A 17,484-nucleotide genomic window follows, 5' to 3' on the forward strand; every position below is an offset into this window, starting at 1 on the left:
TCACATTTGCGCATACTAATTCCCATCATGTCCCACGGCCAACCGTGCAGTTTGAATGTCCTAACGCAAACCGCTCAGAAGTTACGACGATTTTATTTCATGTAGTTCAATAACTGTCACCCTATATTTGGCCCACTGGTGTGTACAAATTGTAGTGATGGGGAGATACTGTTTTGCGATGGGTAACTAGATTTATTTAGCCATGCAGAATTAGGTGGTTGTTTCTTAAAATATAATAGGGGAGAAGAATGTTGTAGAAGTGGACCTTAAACCACAGAAGATTTTATTTAGCTCACTGAAATACAATGTCATATATTTTACTGTACAATGCTGTCTTTCCTTTGGATTTGCCAGAAGTTTTGTGTGTGTGTGTCGAAGTGTCTTCAGTGCAGGGATGCGGTCAGCGCGTGGTGTGAGGGAACAGCGCTGGAACGCTGGAACCGACCGCCGGCTCTTATCGGGGCCGGTCGAAGCCGGATCCGGCGAGGCAGGAGTCCGTCCAGGCGTCGACCTTCCGGCGAACTTCTTCAGAGAGTCGCTGCTGGCCGTCGCCCACAGCGCCGCTACGCATGAACTTGAGGCCCTCGGAGGCCGCGGGTCGGAGGCCCATGTCCTGGCGAGCGTTCTCCACCGTCTCCTCGAAGTTGACGGCCTTGTTGGAGCGCATCTCCTGGAAGCTGAGGTGCTCCAGCAGCGCCGGCAGCTGGTCCTCCGGCACAGGTCTCCCCAGGTGGGCGGCCACTCTGTGCACCACCGAAGACAAGTCCTGCCGACAGACCGCAGACAGTATAACGAAAGTTACGATGAGCATCCAGGACCTCATGTGGCCACAGCTCCAGCTTGTGACTGATCAAAATTATTTTTATCGTTTTCGTTTCTTCGCGGTAGAATTTCATCGTATCAATCAAGAAGCAAGATAAGTCAAGGAAAAGGATGTGATATTTATCATTACATTGAAGCTTAAGTCTACGTTAATGCATATGATCTACACTCATGCTCATAAATAATTGCAGAATGTGGTGCCACACGACGTGGCACTGCATAAAAGTGGCTCTAAGAGCATAGGGAACACACACGACACAGATATGTAAGTCCACGGTATTGGTGATAAGTTGAGGAAACACATGTGCTACAAAACGCCACTGTTTCCTGCGCATGTTCCCCGACATCAGTATGGGATATGATCATCATGCACACGTACACAGGCCGCAGAACGGGTTGACACACTCTGCATCAGGTGGTCGAGCAGCTGCTGGGGTATAGTCTCCCATTCTTGCGCCAGTGCCTATCGGAGCTCCTGAAGTGTCGTACGGGTTTGAAGACGTGCAGCGATACGTCGACCGAGAGCATCCCAGACGTGTTCGATGGGGTTTAGGTCTGGAGAACAGGCAGGCCACTCCATTCGCCTGATATCTTCTATTTAAAGGTACTCCTCCACGACGGCACATCGGTGGGACCGTGCATTATCATCCATCAGGAGAAAGGTGAGACCCACTGCATCCCTGAAAAGCTGGACATACTGGTGGAAAATGATGTCCCTCCCGATACACCTGACCTGTTACAGTTCCTCTGTCAAAGACATGCAGGGATGTATGTGCACCAATCATAATCCCAGCCCACACCATCAAACCACGACCTCCATACAAGTCCCTTTCAAGGACATTAAGGGGTTGGTATCTGGTTCCTGGTTCACGTCAGATGAAAACCCGGCGAGAATCACTGTAAAGACTATACCTGGACTCGTCTGTGAACATAACTTGGGACCACTGTTCCAGTGACCATGTACTGTGTTCTTGACACCAGGCTTTACGGGCTCTTCTGTGACCAGAAGTCAGTGGAATCCACCTTGCAGGTCTCTGGACGAATAAACCATGTCTGTTCAGTCGTCTGTATACTGTGTGTCTGGAGATAACTGTTCCAGTGGTTGCAGTATGGTCCCAAGCAAGGAGGCTACCTGCAGTATTCTGTGGCCGTCTGCGGGCACTGATGGTGAGATATCGGTCTTCTTGTGGTGTTGTCCACTGTGGACGACCCGTACTGTAGTGCCTGGCCACGTTTACTGTCTGCTGGAGTCATTGCCATAATCTTGAGATCACACTTTGTGGCACACGGAGGGCCCGAGATAAGACCTGCTGTGTTTGACCAGCCTCCAGTCGCCCTAGTATTCTACCCCTCATAACGTCATCAATATCTGTTCTTTGACCCATTTTCAACACACAGTGTCTGGAACCGAGCGACCGCTACGGTCGCAGGTTCGACTCCTGCCTCGGGCATGGACGTGCGTGATGTCCTTAGGTTAGTTAGGTTTAATTAGTTCTAAGTTCTAGGCGACTGATGACCTCAGAAGTTAAGTCGCATAGTGCTCAGAGCCATTTGAACCATTTCCAACACACAGTCACCATTAGCACGTCTGAAAACGTCTGCACACTTACTCGCTGCACTGTACTCTGACATGCACCAACACACCTCGGCACATGTGGACTCGTGCAAAATGGGTCAAATGGCTCTAAGCACTATGGGACTGAACATCTGAGGTCATCAGTACCCTAGACTTAGAACTACTTAACCACAACTAACCTAAGGACATCACACACATCCATGCCCCAGACAGGATTCGAACCTTCGCCCGTAGCAGCAGCGCGGGTCAGGACTGAAGCGCCTAGAACCACTCGGCCACAGCGGCCGTCTGGACTGCTGTCAGCGCCACCGTGTGACGACTGCAGGTCAAATGCACCGCATGTTCATACCTCGAGGTGATTAAACCCGCAAAACGCCTACCAGAGCGTTGTTTCACCATGTATCAGCATTAGCCTTAATTTATCAGCATGAGTGTAGAAAATTCCGCACTGTATCCAGCCAAGCAGGTATTCGCTCAGAGACGGCAAAGATAATCCTTGCTTCGATGGACGCCCAGACATACATCACTAGACTGGCAATACTGTGGAGGTAAATAAAGAGGGGAGGTGGCACTACAGACTTACGCTGTATTTTGTTTTGAGGTCGGAGTGGGCGGTGCTGTCGCTATTTTAAGTAGCCCAAACATTAGCAAACAATGTTTCTTTTTAATGGGCTCTGAAAAGAACTGTTTCTGCTATTTAGTTGATATGTCATTACCAGGAGATCCTATGGATAGTCTGGCTGCCTATAATCACTGTTGCTCAACCCACGAGGCACGTGTAGGGTATTTTAGGGTTAAACCTACGGACGGGAGCAACGTTACAAGATTCTAACCGACGACCTCTCTGCATTAGATAATTACTTCAAAATCTGGAGATTCCAACCCAGTGTGAGTAAGACAGAAGTGTCTTGCTTCCATCTGAATAATCGGTTGGCGAATGTAAAACTGGAAGTAAGTTTCAGAGGCAGAATTCGTCGTCATAATTGGAGCCCAAAATATCTTCATGTCATCCTTGATCGTACTCTATGCTTCAAACAACACCTTCTTAACTTAGCCCAAAAGTTGAGGACTCGAAACAACATCCCCCATAAGCTAAGCGGAACTACCTGGGGATCTTCAGCAACCACCCTGAGATCTTCAGCTCTGGGCTAGGTGTACTCAAGTGCTGAGTATTGTGCACCTGTTTGGACGAACAGTCATCAAACAAGGCTTGTTGACACCCAGCTGAATACGACAATGCGCATAACATCTGGCGCAATAAGATCTACTCCAGTTTATTGGCTTCCACTGTTAACCGGTATAATGCCTCCTGATCTACGCAGATGTACTGCCCTTATGAGAGAATTCCACAAGATCTCCAGGAATTCTAACCTACCCGTGCATAGCGACCTGCCACTTTTAAATCGTAAGAGACTGAAATCACGCCATCCAACTCTGTGCGATGCTGCTGACATGGTTGCTAAGGATTTCAAACCTCTCGAAGAATGGAAAGGTCGGTGGGAAGCAGTGACAGATGTGCGCCTGCATAACATCTTCTCAGGTGCTAAACTTCCGAGTGGATTCGACCTACCACGCAAGACCTGGACTACTCTCAACAGAATCCGTGCCAGCCATGGCCGATGCAGGGATGCTCTCTTTAAGTGGAAGAAGCTGCCTGGTCCAGCCTGTGACTGCGGGGCTCCATACCAGACTGTTCACCACATTGTCAGTGAATGCAGGATTCGAGCCTATCACGGCGCCGAAGAGGACTTCCTGCTAGCAACTCCAGATGCAGTGCGCTGGATTGAAGGACTGGATATTCAGTTGTAAAGACAAACTTAAGTTTCTTGTGTATCAATATGAACATATGTACACTCCTGGAAATGGAAAAAAGAACACATTGACACCGGTGTGTCAGACCCACCATACTTGCTCCGGACACTGCGAGAGGGCTGTACAAGCAATGATCACACGCACGGCACAGCGGACACACCAGGAACCGCGGTGTTGGCCGTCGAATGGCGCTAGCTGCGCAGCATTTGTGCACCGCCGCCGTCAGTGTCAGCCAGTTTGCCGTGGCATACGGAGCTCCATCGCATTCTTTAACACTAGTAGCATGCCGCGACAGCGTGGACGTGAACCGTATGTGCAGCTGACGGACTTTGAGCGAGGGCGTATAGTGGGCATGCGGGAGGCCGGGTGGACGTACCGCCGAATTGCTCAATACGTGGGGCGTGAGGTCTCCACAGTACATCGATGTTGTCGCCAGTGGTCGGCGGAAGGTGCACGTGCCCGTCGACCTGGGACCGGACCGCAGCGACGCACGGATGCACGCCAAGACCGTAGGATCCTACGCAGTGCCGTAGGGGACCGCAACGCCACTTCCCAGCAAATTAGGGACACTGTTGCTCCTGGGGTATCGGCGAGGACCATTCGCAACCGTCTCCATGAAGCTGGGCTACGGTCCTGCACACCGTTAAGCCGTCTTCCGCTCACGCCCCAACATCGTGCAGCCCGCCTCCAGTGGTGTCGCGACAGGCGTGAATGGAGGGACGAATGGAAACGTGTCGTCTTCAGCGATGAGAGTCGCTTCTGCCTTGGTGCCAATGATGGTCGTATGCGTGTTTGGCGCCGTGCAAGTGAGCGCCACAATCAGGACTGCACACGACCGAGGCACACAGGGCCAACACCCGGCATCATGGTGTGGGGAGCGATCTCCTACACTGGCCGTACACCACTGGTGATCGTCGAGGGGACACTGAATAGTGCACGGTACATCCAAACCGTCATCGAACCCATCGTTCTACCATTCCTAGACCGGCAAGGGAACTTGCTGTTCCAACAGTACAATGCACGTCCGCATGTATCCCGTGCCACCCAACGTGCTCTAGAAGGTGTAAGTCAACTACCCTGGCCAGCAAGATCTCCGGATCTGTCCCCCATTGAGCATGTTTGGGACTGGATGAAGCGTCGTCTCACGCGGTCTGCACGTCCAGCACGAACGCTGGTCCAACTGAGGCGCCAGGTGGAAATGGCATGGCAAGCCGTTCCACAGGACTACATCCAGCATCTCTACGATTGTCTCCATGGGAGAATAGCAGCCTACATTGCTGCGAAAGGTGGATATACACTGTACTAGTGCCGACATTGTGCATGCTCTGTTGCCTTTGTCTATGTGCCTGTGGTTCTGTCAGTGTGATCATGTGATGTATCTGACCCCAGGAATGTGTCAATAAAGTTTCCCCTTCCTGGGACAATGAATTCACGGTGTTCTTATTTCAATTTCCAGGAGTGTATATGTAATATTAATGTCATGATATGGCTGTATTAGCCATAAGCTAAATAAATAAAAAAATAAATTAGCAGACAACTGTTTACGACTGCTTCTTGTTCATTATTTTTGCCTTGTGCGCCCAACAACTGTTTTAAATACTAAAAATATGTAGAGCTTACATGAATAACATAGTGCAGGAAGGCAGTTCGAACATTTTCCTGTTCTTGAGTGCGTAATAAGACGCATTCAGATTGACGTCACGGGGAAGCGTCACTGCGGTGAACTATGCGGGTATGAATGTGGTGAACCTGATGTTTGGACTAGTTAAGATGGTCGACATTGGTTTCAAGTTTGTGACGTAATGCCTTCTCCCCTCCTTTTTTTTTTTTTAACCTTCGTGGGAAATACCGTATACAGTGTCTGTCACTAGTGTCACTTTGGAACGGCAATAAGGTGGCGGCCGGCCGCGGTGGTCTAGCGGTTCTAGGCGCTCAGTCCGGAACTGCTACGGTCGCAGGTTCGAATCCTGCCTCGGGCATGGATGTGTGTGATGTCCTTAGGTTAGTTAGGTTTAAGTAGTTCTAAGTTCTAGGGGACTGATGACCCCAGATGTTAAGTCCCATAGTGCTCAGAGCCATTTGAACCATTTGAATATGGTGGCGAGCACAAATGACGTGTAAACAGCTGTTTATTCAGTGATAAAACAGTGGTAAGAAATGTGGGTAAATTGATGTAACTAAGTCCCCTTTGGAGCTTTGACAAAATGGTTAATACAAGCGTCGTGTTTGGTTGTAATTTCTCGTAAAGCAGACGGAAGATACAAGGAAAGGAACATGTCACAATGTGAGAATAACCAGGAACATCTTACGCACTTTTGCTTTTGTGCTGTATGTAAACCTAAATAATTAGAATACAATTTGTCTTATCCGAAATACCGGTAGTGATTAAATAGTTTATGTATATTTTAGGAACTTTCATAAAACTAGTATTAACAAACGTAGCTTAATGGAGTGTTTTTAACCAGTTTTCAGCAGCTTTGGCTTTCCTTCGAATAATATACTCGTTATGCAAGTGCTCCTATGTGTACAATGTGCTATTTGTCGTTGATAACAAGCGTCTTTATTCATATGACTGTTCTTACGAAAACTATGATCTGCTTTAAACGTGTTTATATGTAACTTGATATTCTTCTCACAACACGTTTCTACGATGTGCATGTTAACATTAACTAGTAAGCAAATATTTGCTCAACTGCACAACTTGATTACACGGCCTCGTAGAGGTTACAACGCCATGTGGTTTCATAAAATCGTAGTAGTACCACATAAAAACTTACTGACACCGCCATCTCACCTCACCAAACGTCAGGCTTCAGTCTTTGCCAGTCTAATAGGGTATATCTGTGGCTGGCCTACGGCAGAGCTTGGGCGCACCAGACATCATCCTGGGCAAGCTGAACGCTAGAAGAACAACACGCGGCCACGAGATTCTCTATTTTAATTCTTAAGAAATAATGGTAGCGCCCTACATTTGTCGGAATAGTGATTCAGCTATGCTACTGAAGTGGCTTTCAGTCAGTCACTATTGAGTAGCTCAGGAGATTGCGAATTTGGGTCGGTAAGACGACATATGTGTTATAGCACGTGAGCGAGGACACGTTTACGAGTGTTGTGATGGATGACTACCTGGCGAAGAACAGTCGATTATTTCGTCAGTGTGGAATTTTACATGATTTCATAGAAAGAGTGTAGGAAACTGTTCCTGGGCCGAGTTGTGTTTAAAATGCAAGGTTTCAAGAGTGCAGTAACTGGTCTACGGCGTGATAAGTGTAATTATTTTCTGAATTCTGTCAGAGTCGCGCTCCTCGTATTTTGCGTGACGTTTGACGAAAGGTCGACTGATTTTAAGTTGTGTAAGTAGGCTGCTAAGGCTTTTATGTTGCTAACGCCACGTAGCGCTCTATATGAAAATCACAGACTGTGCTGTGTGAAGGCTGTGGTTGGTTTGCATTGTTGGAGTATATGCTATTGTAGTGTTGGGCAGTTGGCTGTTACCAGCGCGTAGCGTTGCGCAGTTGGAAGTGAGCCGCCAGCAGTGGTGGATTTGGGGGGAGAGATGGCGGAGTTTTGAGAGCGGATGATTTGGACTTGTGTCCATCAGAGACAGTAAATTTGTAAGACTGGACGCCATATATATATATATATATATATATATATATATATATATATATATATATATATATATATATATATATAATAGGGTGTTACAAAAAGTTACGGCCAAACTTCCAGGAAACATTCTTCACACACAAATAAAGAAAAGATGTTATGTGGACATGGGTCCGGAAACGCTTAATTTCCATGTTACAGCTCATTTTAGTTTCGTCAGTATTTACTGTACTTCTTCGATTCACCGCCATGATTTCATACGGGATACTCTACCTGTGCTGCTAGAACATGTGCCCTTACGACACAACGTGTGGTTCATGCACGATGGAGCTCATGCACATTTCAGTCGAAGTGTTCGTACGCATCTCAACAACAGATTCGGTGACCGATGGATTGGTAGAGGCGGACCAATTTCATGGCCTCCACGCTCTCCTGACCTCAACCCTCTTGACTTTCATTTATGGGGGCATTTGAAAGCTCTTGTCTACGCAACCCCGGTACCAAATGTAGAGACTCTTCGTGCTCGTATTGTGGACGGCTGTGATACAATACGCCAGTCTCCAGGGCTGCATCAGCGCATCAGGGATTCCATGCGACGGAAGGTGGATGCATGTATCCTCGCTAACGGAGGACATTTTGAACATTTCCTGCCTATCAGTAGTTAGTGCCTTCAGTAGTTAGAATGTTTTATTCAGCTGGCAGTATTGGCGCACGCTGTATTGCAGTAGTTTTGAGTAACGAAGATTTTTGTGAGCTAAGTGAGTCATGAAAGATATAGGTTATTGTTTGTCAGGGCCATTCTTTTGTAGGGATTTTTGAAAGTCAGATTGCGTTGCGCTAAAAATATTGTGTGTCAGTTTAGTGTTGATCAGAATAAGTAAAGAGAGTAATGTCTGAGTACGTTCAGTTTTACTCATCTGTTTGAAAATCAAATAATACAAAGGTTTATCAGCACAGTAATTCATTAATTTTTCTACGGGTAAGTTTAAGTTGGTACGGTTATAGTCAAGAGTGGGTTGTACGTTGTGTCAGTATTTGATAGTATAATTCGTGAGAAGTTGAAATACGACAATAATAAAATTTTGACTTAATTTTACCTGAAGTGTTGGGTGTTGTGATATGCACACGCCAATGGATTTGAGTGTTGCAAATGGTTAGGGGAGATTATGAAGGCACAGTCTAAGGTCACTGAGTGTCACCCCTGAACGTAATATTCTTGTCATATACAGGGTAGTAGTATTGTTGTGTATATTGAGTAATTGCTTACCGAGCATTATTATCGAAGCTTCTCTGGGACGGCGAATGAGCACAGGAAAACACGGATCGGAGGTGAATTATTGTTAACAGCGTATTTTGCCGATAGGTGTTGTCAGTGACGTAACCACTGAGACCACATTGTCCTAGATAAACCAATCCAAAGGGTAAATTCCAATTGCTACCGTTATTTCTGCAGTAAAAGTGATGAGTGACAACGACATTTAGGATTTGCTACTGGATACGCTAGGAGCCAACACCTGAATGGTCTTATATTCTGAAAATCTGAAACTTAAAGTGAGCTGTAAAGTGGCGGCGGCACATAGGATTTATTTTGAGTTTTTCAGTCTTTTTCATCTTGCTTAGCGTGGGACTACTAGTGTATGGCAGTGATTCATTCACAGGTGACGTCTGATCACTGTAAAGCACTTACATTTAAAAAGGAAAGAAAATAAACTTTCATTAGTCAAAAATAAATTTCAGTCCCAAAAAGGAAAGTGTTTAAAAGGAAAGCAAAAGTTATAGTTCTGACTTAGTAAGTAGCTTAAACATGCTCAAGTCAGCGATTAGGTACAAGCAATTGAAATGACAATAGTTGAACTGAAGACTATCACCTTATTCCTTAAAACATTAAAATATTTTGGTAAGACGTTAACGTTGAAGTACTACCATTAATAAAACACTATAGTTGGCGAAAATATTTCTAAAAGGTTTACCAAAGGAATGACATGATACGTATCTAAAGATTATATTTAACATTCAGAAGTTGCGGAATAAATAGCAAGAGGTGTTGTGTAAAAAAAATTATTTACGTCATCCTCGTAATAGTTTTTATCTCTGGAACTGGATGTCAGCAAATATTACGAAAATATTTTAATTCTGAAACTTTTAAACATTTTAGGGACTTGAAAGTAACTGATAGTACATAAATGTTAAAAGTCCTACATGACCTGGAGGTCGTATTTTAAAGCGGGAAACTATATTTTTTATTTAGTGGCATATTGCTAAGTGCTAACTTACGTATGCATACGATACATATTTTAAGTGAATTCTTCACACGAGAAAAATATAGATACTCAAGCCTGAATAATGTAAATGATACGCCTTAATATCAATTACTACGATATTTACAGCGGAAGAGTGTGTGCCCCCGGTAGCTGAGTGGTCAGTGAGACAGAATGACAATCATAAGGACCCGGGTTCGATTCCCGGCTCGATCGGAGGTTTCCTCCGCTCAGGGTCAGGGTGTTGTGTTGTCCTAATCATCATCATTTCATCCCCATCGACGCGCAAGTCGCCGAGGTGGCGTCAAATCGAAAGATTTGCACCCGGCGAACGGTCTACCCGACGGGAGGCCCTAGTCACACGACATTTATACACTCCTGGAAATGGAAAAAAGAACACATTGACACCGGTGTGTCAGACCCACCATACTTGCTCCGGACACTGCGAGAGGGCTGTACAAGCAATGATCACACGCACGGCACAGCGGACACACCAGGAACCGCGGTGTTGGCCGTCGAATGGCGCTAGCTACGCATCATTTGTGCACCGCCGCCGTCAGTATCAGCCAGTTTGCCGTGGCATACGGAGCTCCATCGCAGTCTTTAACACTGGTAGCATGCCGCCACAGCGTGGACGTGAACCGTATGTGCAGTTGACGGACTTTGAGCGAGGGCGTATAGTGGGCATGCGGGAGGCCGGGTGGACGTACCGCCGAATTGCTCAACACGTGGGGCGTGAGGTCTCCACAGTACATCGATGTTGTCGCCAGTGGTCGGCGGAAGGTGCACGTGACCGTCGACCTGGGACCGGACCGCAGCGACGCACGGATGCACGCCAAGACCGTAGGATACTACGCAGTGCCGTAGGGGACCGCACCGCCACTTCCCAGCAAATTAGGGACACTGTTGCTCCTGGGGTATCGGCGAGGACCATTCGCAACCGTCTCCATGAAGCTGGGCTACGGTCCCGCACACCGTTAGGCCGTCTTCCGCTCACGCCCCAACATCGTGCAGCCCGCCTCCAGTGGTGTCGCGACAGGCGTGAATGGAGGGACGAATGGAGACGTGTCGTCTTCAGCGATGAGAGTCGCTTCTGCCTTGGTGCCAATGATGGTCGTATGCGTGTTTGGCGCCGTGCAGGTGAGCGTCACAATCAGGACTGCATACGACCGAGGCACACAGGGCCAACACCCGGCATCATGGTGTGGGGAGCGATCTCCTACACTGGCCGTACACCACTGGTGATCGTCGAGAGGACACTGAATAGTGCACGGTACATCCAAACCGTCATCGAACCCATCGTTCTACCATTCCTAGACCGCCAAGGGAACTCGCTGTTCCAACAGGACAATGCACGTCCGCATGTATCCCGTGCCACCCAACGTGCTCTAGAAGGTGTAAGTCAACTACCCTGGCCAGCAAGATCTCCGGATCTGTCCCCCATTGAGCATGTTTGGGACTGGATGAAGCGTCGTCTCACGCGGTCTGCACGTCCAGCACGAACGCTGGTCCAACTGAGGCGCCAGGTGGAAATGGCATGGCAAGCCGTTCCACCAGGACTACATTCAGCATCTCTACGATCGTCTCCATGGGAGAATAGCAGCCTGCATTGCTGCGAAAGGTGGATATACACTGTACTAGTGCCGACATTGTGCATGCTCTGTTGCCTGTGTCTATGTGCCTGTGGTTCTGTCAGTGTGATCATGTGATGTATCTGACCCCAGGAATGTGTCAATAAAGTTTCCCCTTCCTGGGACAATGAATTCACGGTGTTCTTATTTCAATTTCCATGAGTGTATTTATAGCGGAAGAGTAATTCAAAGTAACTGGTGTAGTCAAACAGACGCTTCATTAAACATGAGTTGGTCTGTATACTCGCTCCATTATATGTTGATGGCTTTTTGTGGATAAGCAACTCAAATCGCTTGATACCGGCAAGTCTTCAGGTCCAGATTGTATACCGATTAGGTTCCTTTCAGATTACGCTGATACAATAGCTCCCTACTTAGCAATCATATACAACCGCTCGCTCACCGATAGATCTGTACCTACAAATTGGAAAATTGTGCAGGTCGCACCAGTGTTTAAGAATTGTCGTAGGAGTAATCCATCGAACTACAGACCTATATCATTGTCGTCGGTTTGCAGTAGGGGTTTGGAGCATATACTGTATTCAAACATTATGAATCACCTCGAGGGGAATGATCTATTGATACGTAATCAGCATGGATTCAGGAAACATCGTTCTTGTGCAACGCAGCTAGCTCTTTATTCCCACGAAGTAATGGCCGCTATCGACAGGGGATCTCAAGTTGATTCCGTATTTCTAGATTTCCGGAAAGCTTTTGGCACCGTTCCTCACAAGCGACTTCTAATCAAGCTGCGGGCCTATGGGGTATCGTCTCAGTTGTGCGACTGGATTCGTGATTTCCTGTCAGGAAGGTCGCAGTTCGTAGTAATAGACGGCAAATCGTCGAGTAAAACTTAAGTGATATCAGGTGTTCCCCAGGGAAGCGTCCTGGGACCTCTGCTGTTCCTGATCTATATAAATGACCTGGGTGACAGTCTGAGCAGTTCTCTTATGTTGTTCGCAGATGATGCTGTAATTTACCGTCTAGTAAGGTCATCCGAAGTCCAGTATCAGTTGCAAAGCGATTTAGAAAAGATTGCTGTATGGTGTGGCAGGTGGCAGTTGACGCTAAATAACGATAAGTGTGAGGTGATCCACATGAGTTCCAAAAGAAATCCGTTGGAATTCGATTACTCGATAAATAGTACAATTCTCAAGGCTGTCAATTCATCTAAGTACCTGGGTGTAAAAATTACGAACAACTTCAGTTGGAAAGACCACATAGATAATATTGTGGGGAAGGCGAGCCAAAGGTTGCGTTTCATTGGCAGGACACTTAGAAGATGCAACAAGTCCACTAAACAGACGGCTTACACTACACTCGTTCGTCCTCTGTTAGAATATTGCGGTGTTGGATCCTTACCAGGTGGGATTGACCGAGGACATCGAAGGGGTGCAAAAAAGGGCAGCTCGTTTTGTATTATCGCGTAATAGGGGAGAGAGTGTGGCAGATATGATACGCGAGTTGGGATGGAAGTCATTAAAGCGAAGACGTTTTTCGTCGCGGCGAGATCTATTTACGAAATTTCAGTCATCAACTTTCTCTTCCGAATGCGAAAATATTTTGTTGAGCCCAACCTACATAGGTAGGAATGATCATCAAAATAAAATAAGAGAAATCAGAGGTCGAACAGAAAGGTTTAGATGTTCGTTTTTCCCGCGCGCTGTTCGGGAGTGGAATGGTAGAGAGAGAGTATGATTATGGTTCGATGAACCCTCTGCCAAGCACTTAAATGTGAATTGCAGAGTAATCGTGTAGATGTAGATGTAGCTTACATTGAACAAGGTCCGTTTAATAGAAGGTGAGCTACAATGGTGGAGGTAGGATTACCAATTCGATCAGGCATACGATTACTTATTGGTTATATCGTTGCTCGTACAGTATTTATAGGAATATGTGTTCTTCTGAGATGTTGGGTAGAATTATCTTGCGCCCCACCTGTAGTAATTATCAATTTCATTCCATTTATATTTTCTTCCTTGATTTTCTCGTTTACTGAGATGGGGTGGAGCCCGAATGTTTTAACAGGGCTAGTTACGCGGACAATCGTAGGCTGAAATTCTAACACAGTGCAGGCTCCAGCCGCACTGTGAACCAAGGGCGACAAGTCCTGTCAACAAATCATGGATTCACTGTAACATCACTCACAACTAGCATCAGGGGACCCTTCTGGCCTCAACTCCACCAGACGATGGTTCAACACGAGCCAATGTGGACCTAGGATGACAAATCCTGACAAAGAATCGCAGATTCACTGGAACAGCAATTACAACTAGCATCAGGGGCCTCCTACAGTATTAACTATAACAGATGATCATTTGGCATCAGCCACACTGTGGACCTACGATGACAAGTCTTGCCAAATATGAGAGATTCACTGTAACAACAATCACAAACTACTATCAGGTGCCTCTCATTGTCTCAACTCCATCAGCTCATCGACAGCCACACACCAGACCACAGATGACAAAACCAAGGACTCATTGTAACAACAGTCGTGAACTGCATCTGGCGCCTCATGTAATCTCAATTTCACCAGCTGAACATATAGGACTTGACAGCATCTACATCTACGTCTACATTTACATCTACGTACATACTCCGCAAGCCACTGTATGGTGCGTGGCGGAGGGTACCTTGCACTACTACTAGCCATTTCTTTTTCTCATCGTCTAGCAAATGGCGAGAGGGGAAAACGACTGTTTGTATGCCCCCACACGAGCCCTGATTTCTCTTCGTGGTCCTTACGCAAAAAGTGTTTTAGAAGCAACAGAATCGTTCTAAAGTGAGCTTCAAATGCTGGTTCTCTAGGTTTTCTCAACAGTGTCCCACGAAAAGAACTTTGCCTCCCCTCCAGGGATTCCTGTCTGATTTCCCGAAGCATCTCTGTAATACACTACTGGCCATTAAAATTGCTACACCAAGAAGAAATGCAGATGATAAACGGGTATTCAGTGGACAAATATGTTACACTAGAACTGACATGTGATTACATTTTCACGCAGTTTGGGTGCATAGATCCTGAAAAATCAGTACCCAGAACAACCATCTTTGGCCGCTATAACGGCCTTGATACGCCTGGGCATTGAGTCAAACAGAGCTTGGATGGCGTGTACAGGTACAGCTCCCCATGCAGCTTCGATAGGATACAGAGTAGTGACCGGCGTATTGTGACGAGCCGGTTGGTCGGCCACCATTGACCAGACGTTTCCAATTGGTGAGAGATCTGGAGAATGTGCTGGCCAGGGCAGCAGTCGAACATTTTCCGTATCCAGAAAGGCCCGCACAGGACCTGCAACATCCGGTCGTGCATTATCCTGCTGAAATGTAGGCTTTCGCAGGGATCGAATGAAGGGTAGAGCCACGCGTCGTGACACATCTGAAATGTAACGTCCACTGTTCAAAGTGCCGTCAATGCGAACAAGAGGTGACCGAGACGTGTAACCAATGGCACCCCATACCATCACGCCGGATGATACGCCAGTATGGCGACGACGAATACACGCTTCCAATGTGCGCTCACCGCGATGTCGTCAAACACGGATGCGACCATCATGATGCTGTAAACAGAACCTCAATTTATCCGAAAAAATGGCGTTTTGCCATTCGTGCACCCAGGTTCGCCGTTGAGTACACCATCGCAGACGCTCCTGTCTGTGATGCAGCTTCAAGGGTAACCGCAGCCACGGTCTCCGAGCTGATAGTCCATGCTGCTGCAAACGTCGTCGTACTGTTCGTGCAGATGGTTGTTGTCTTGCAAACGTCCCCATCTGTAGGCTCAGGAATCGAGAGGTGGCTGCACGATCCGTCATAGCCATGCGGATAAGATGCCTGTCATCTCGACTGCTAGTGATACGAGGCCGTTGGGATCCAGCACGGCGTTCCGTATTACCCTCCTGAACCCACCGATTCCATATTCTGCTAGCAGTCATTGGATCTCGACCAACGCGAGCAGCAATGTCGCGATACGATAAACCGCAATCGCGATAGGCTACAATCCGACCTTTATCAAAGTCGGGAACGTGATGGTACGCATTTCTCCTCTTCACACGAGGCATCACAACAACGTTTGAGCAGGCAACGCCGGTCCCCTGCTGTTTGTGTATGAGAAATCGGTTGGAAACTTTCCTCATGTCAGCACGTAGTAGGTGTCGCCACCGGCGCCAACCTTGTGTGAATGCTCTGGAAAGCTAATCATTTGCATATCACAGCATCTTCTTCCTGTTGGTTAAATTTCGCGTTTGTGGCACGTCATCTTCGTGGTGTAGCAATTTTTACGGCCAGTAGTGTACTTGCTTGTTGATCCAACGTAACAGTAATAAAAAGTAGGATTTTTAGTTTTGAATTTTGAATTACTTCGATGTCTTCGTTTAATCCGACCTGGTGGGGATCCCGAACACTCGAGAAGCACCCTCGAATGGGTAGCACTAGTGTTCCATACGCTGTCTCCTTTACGGATAAACCACGCTTTCCTAAAATTTTTCCCATTAAACCGAAGTCGACCTTTCACCTACCAGACTACAATCTTGACATGCGCGTTCCACTTCTTATCGCTTTCCAAAGCTATGCTTAGACAATCCACGTGTCTATTAGAACACTATTGATAACGTATTTGAACATTAGGGGGCTGTTTTTTCTATTCTACATCTAAATCTACATGGCTAGTCTGCAAATCACACTTAAGTGCCTGGCAGAGGGTTCATCGAATCATCTTCACAATAATGCACTATTATTCCGATCTTGAACAGCCTGCTGAAAAAACGAGCACCTACATTTTTCCGTGCGAGCACTGATTTCCGGTATTTTATTATGATGATCGTTTCTCTCTATGTATGTCGGTGTCAACAAAATATTTTCGCATTCGAGGAGAAAGTTGGTTATTCAAATTTCGTGAGAAGATTCCACCGCAACGAAAAACGCCTTTGTTTTAATGGTGTCCATCCCAAATACTATGTCATCTCTGTGTCACTCTCTCTCTTTTTCGCGATAATGCAAAAAGGGCTGCTCTTCGTTGCACTTTCTCGATGTATCCGTTAAGGATATGTGGTAAGGATCCCAGACCGTGCAGAGGACGGACAAGCGTAATGTAGGCAGTCTCATTAGTAGATCTGTTCCATTTTCTTAGTGTTTTGCTCTTATATTTTTCTACATTTGGAGCGAGACATCATTCATCACACCAAGTAGAAATTCTGTATGAGTCAATTTGTATTGCCGGACGGGTGGCCGAGCGGTTCTAGGCGCTACAGTCTGTAACCGCGTGACCGCTACGGTCGCAGGTTCGAATCCTGCCTCGGGCATGGATGTGTGTGATGTCCTTAGGTTAGTTAGGTTTAAGTAGTTCTAAGTTGTAGGGGACTGATGATCTCAGAAGTTAAGTCCCATAGTACTCAGAGCCATTTGAATTATCTTCTATGCTCCTACAGTCACTCAACGACGACACATCCCGCACACCACAGCGTCATCAGCAAACAGTCACAGATTGCAGTTCACCCTGTCTGCCAGATCATTTATACATATAAAGAATAGTAGTGGTACACTTGCACTTCCCTGTGCTACTCCTGACGATACACTTGTCTATAATGAACACTTGCCGTCGAGGACAATTTACTGAGTTCTCTATTTAAGAAGTCTTCGAGCCACTCACATGTCTGGGAACCTATTCTGTATGCTCGTATACCTTCATTGACAGTCTGGATTACCCTACATCCATGGTTTGTAGGATATCACGTGAGAAATGGGCAAAGTAAGCTTTACATGAGCACATAGCCAGACAACT

General features: G+C 46.6%; 1 protein-coding gene across 1 annotated transcript in view; it reads right to left on the reverse strand.

The window, feature by feature from the left end:
* Positions 1-454: 454 nt before the first annotated feature.
* Positions 455-17,484, reverse strand: part of LOC126106177 (luciferin sulfotransferase-like) — a 61,895-nt gene continuing 44,865 nt past the window's right edge. Inside the window, exon 6 of the mRNA XM_049912415.1 lies at positions 455-766. Within this exon, the coding sequence (XP_049768372.1) occupies positions 455-766 (312 nt within the window). The remainder of the gene's footprint in view (positions 767-17,484) is intronic.

This window comes from Schistocerca cancellata, chromosome 10 (genome assembly GCF_023864275.1).
Source record: "Schistocerca cancellata isolate TAMUIC-IGC-003103 chromosome 10, iqSchCanc2.1, whole genome shotgun sequence".
Taxonomy (NCBI): Eukaryota; Metazoa; Arthropoda; class Insecta; order Orthoptera; family Acrididae; genus Schistocerca; species Schistocerca cancellata.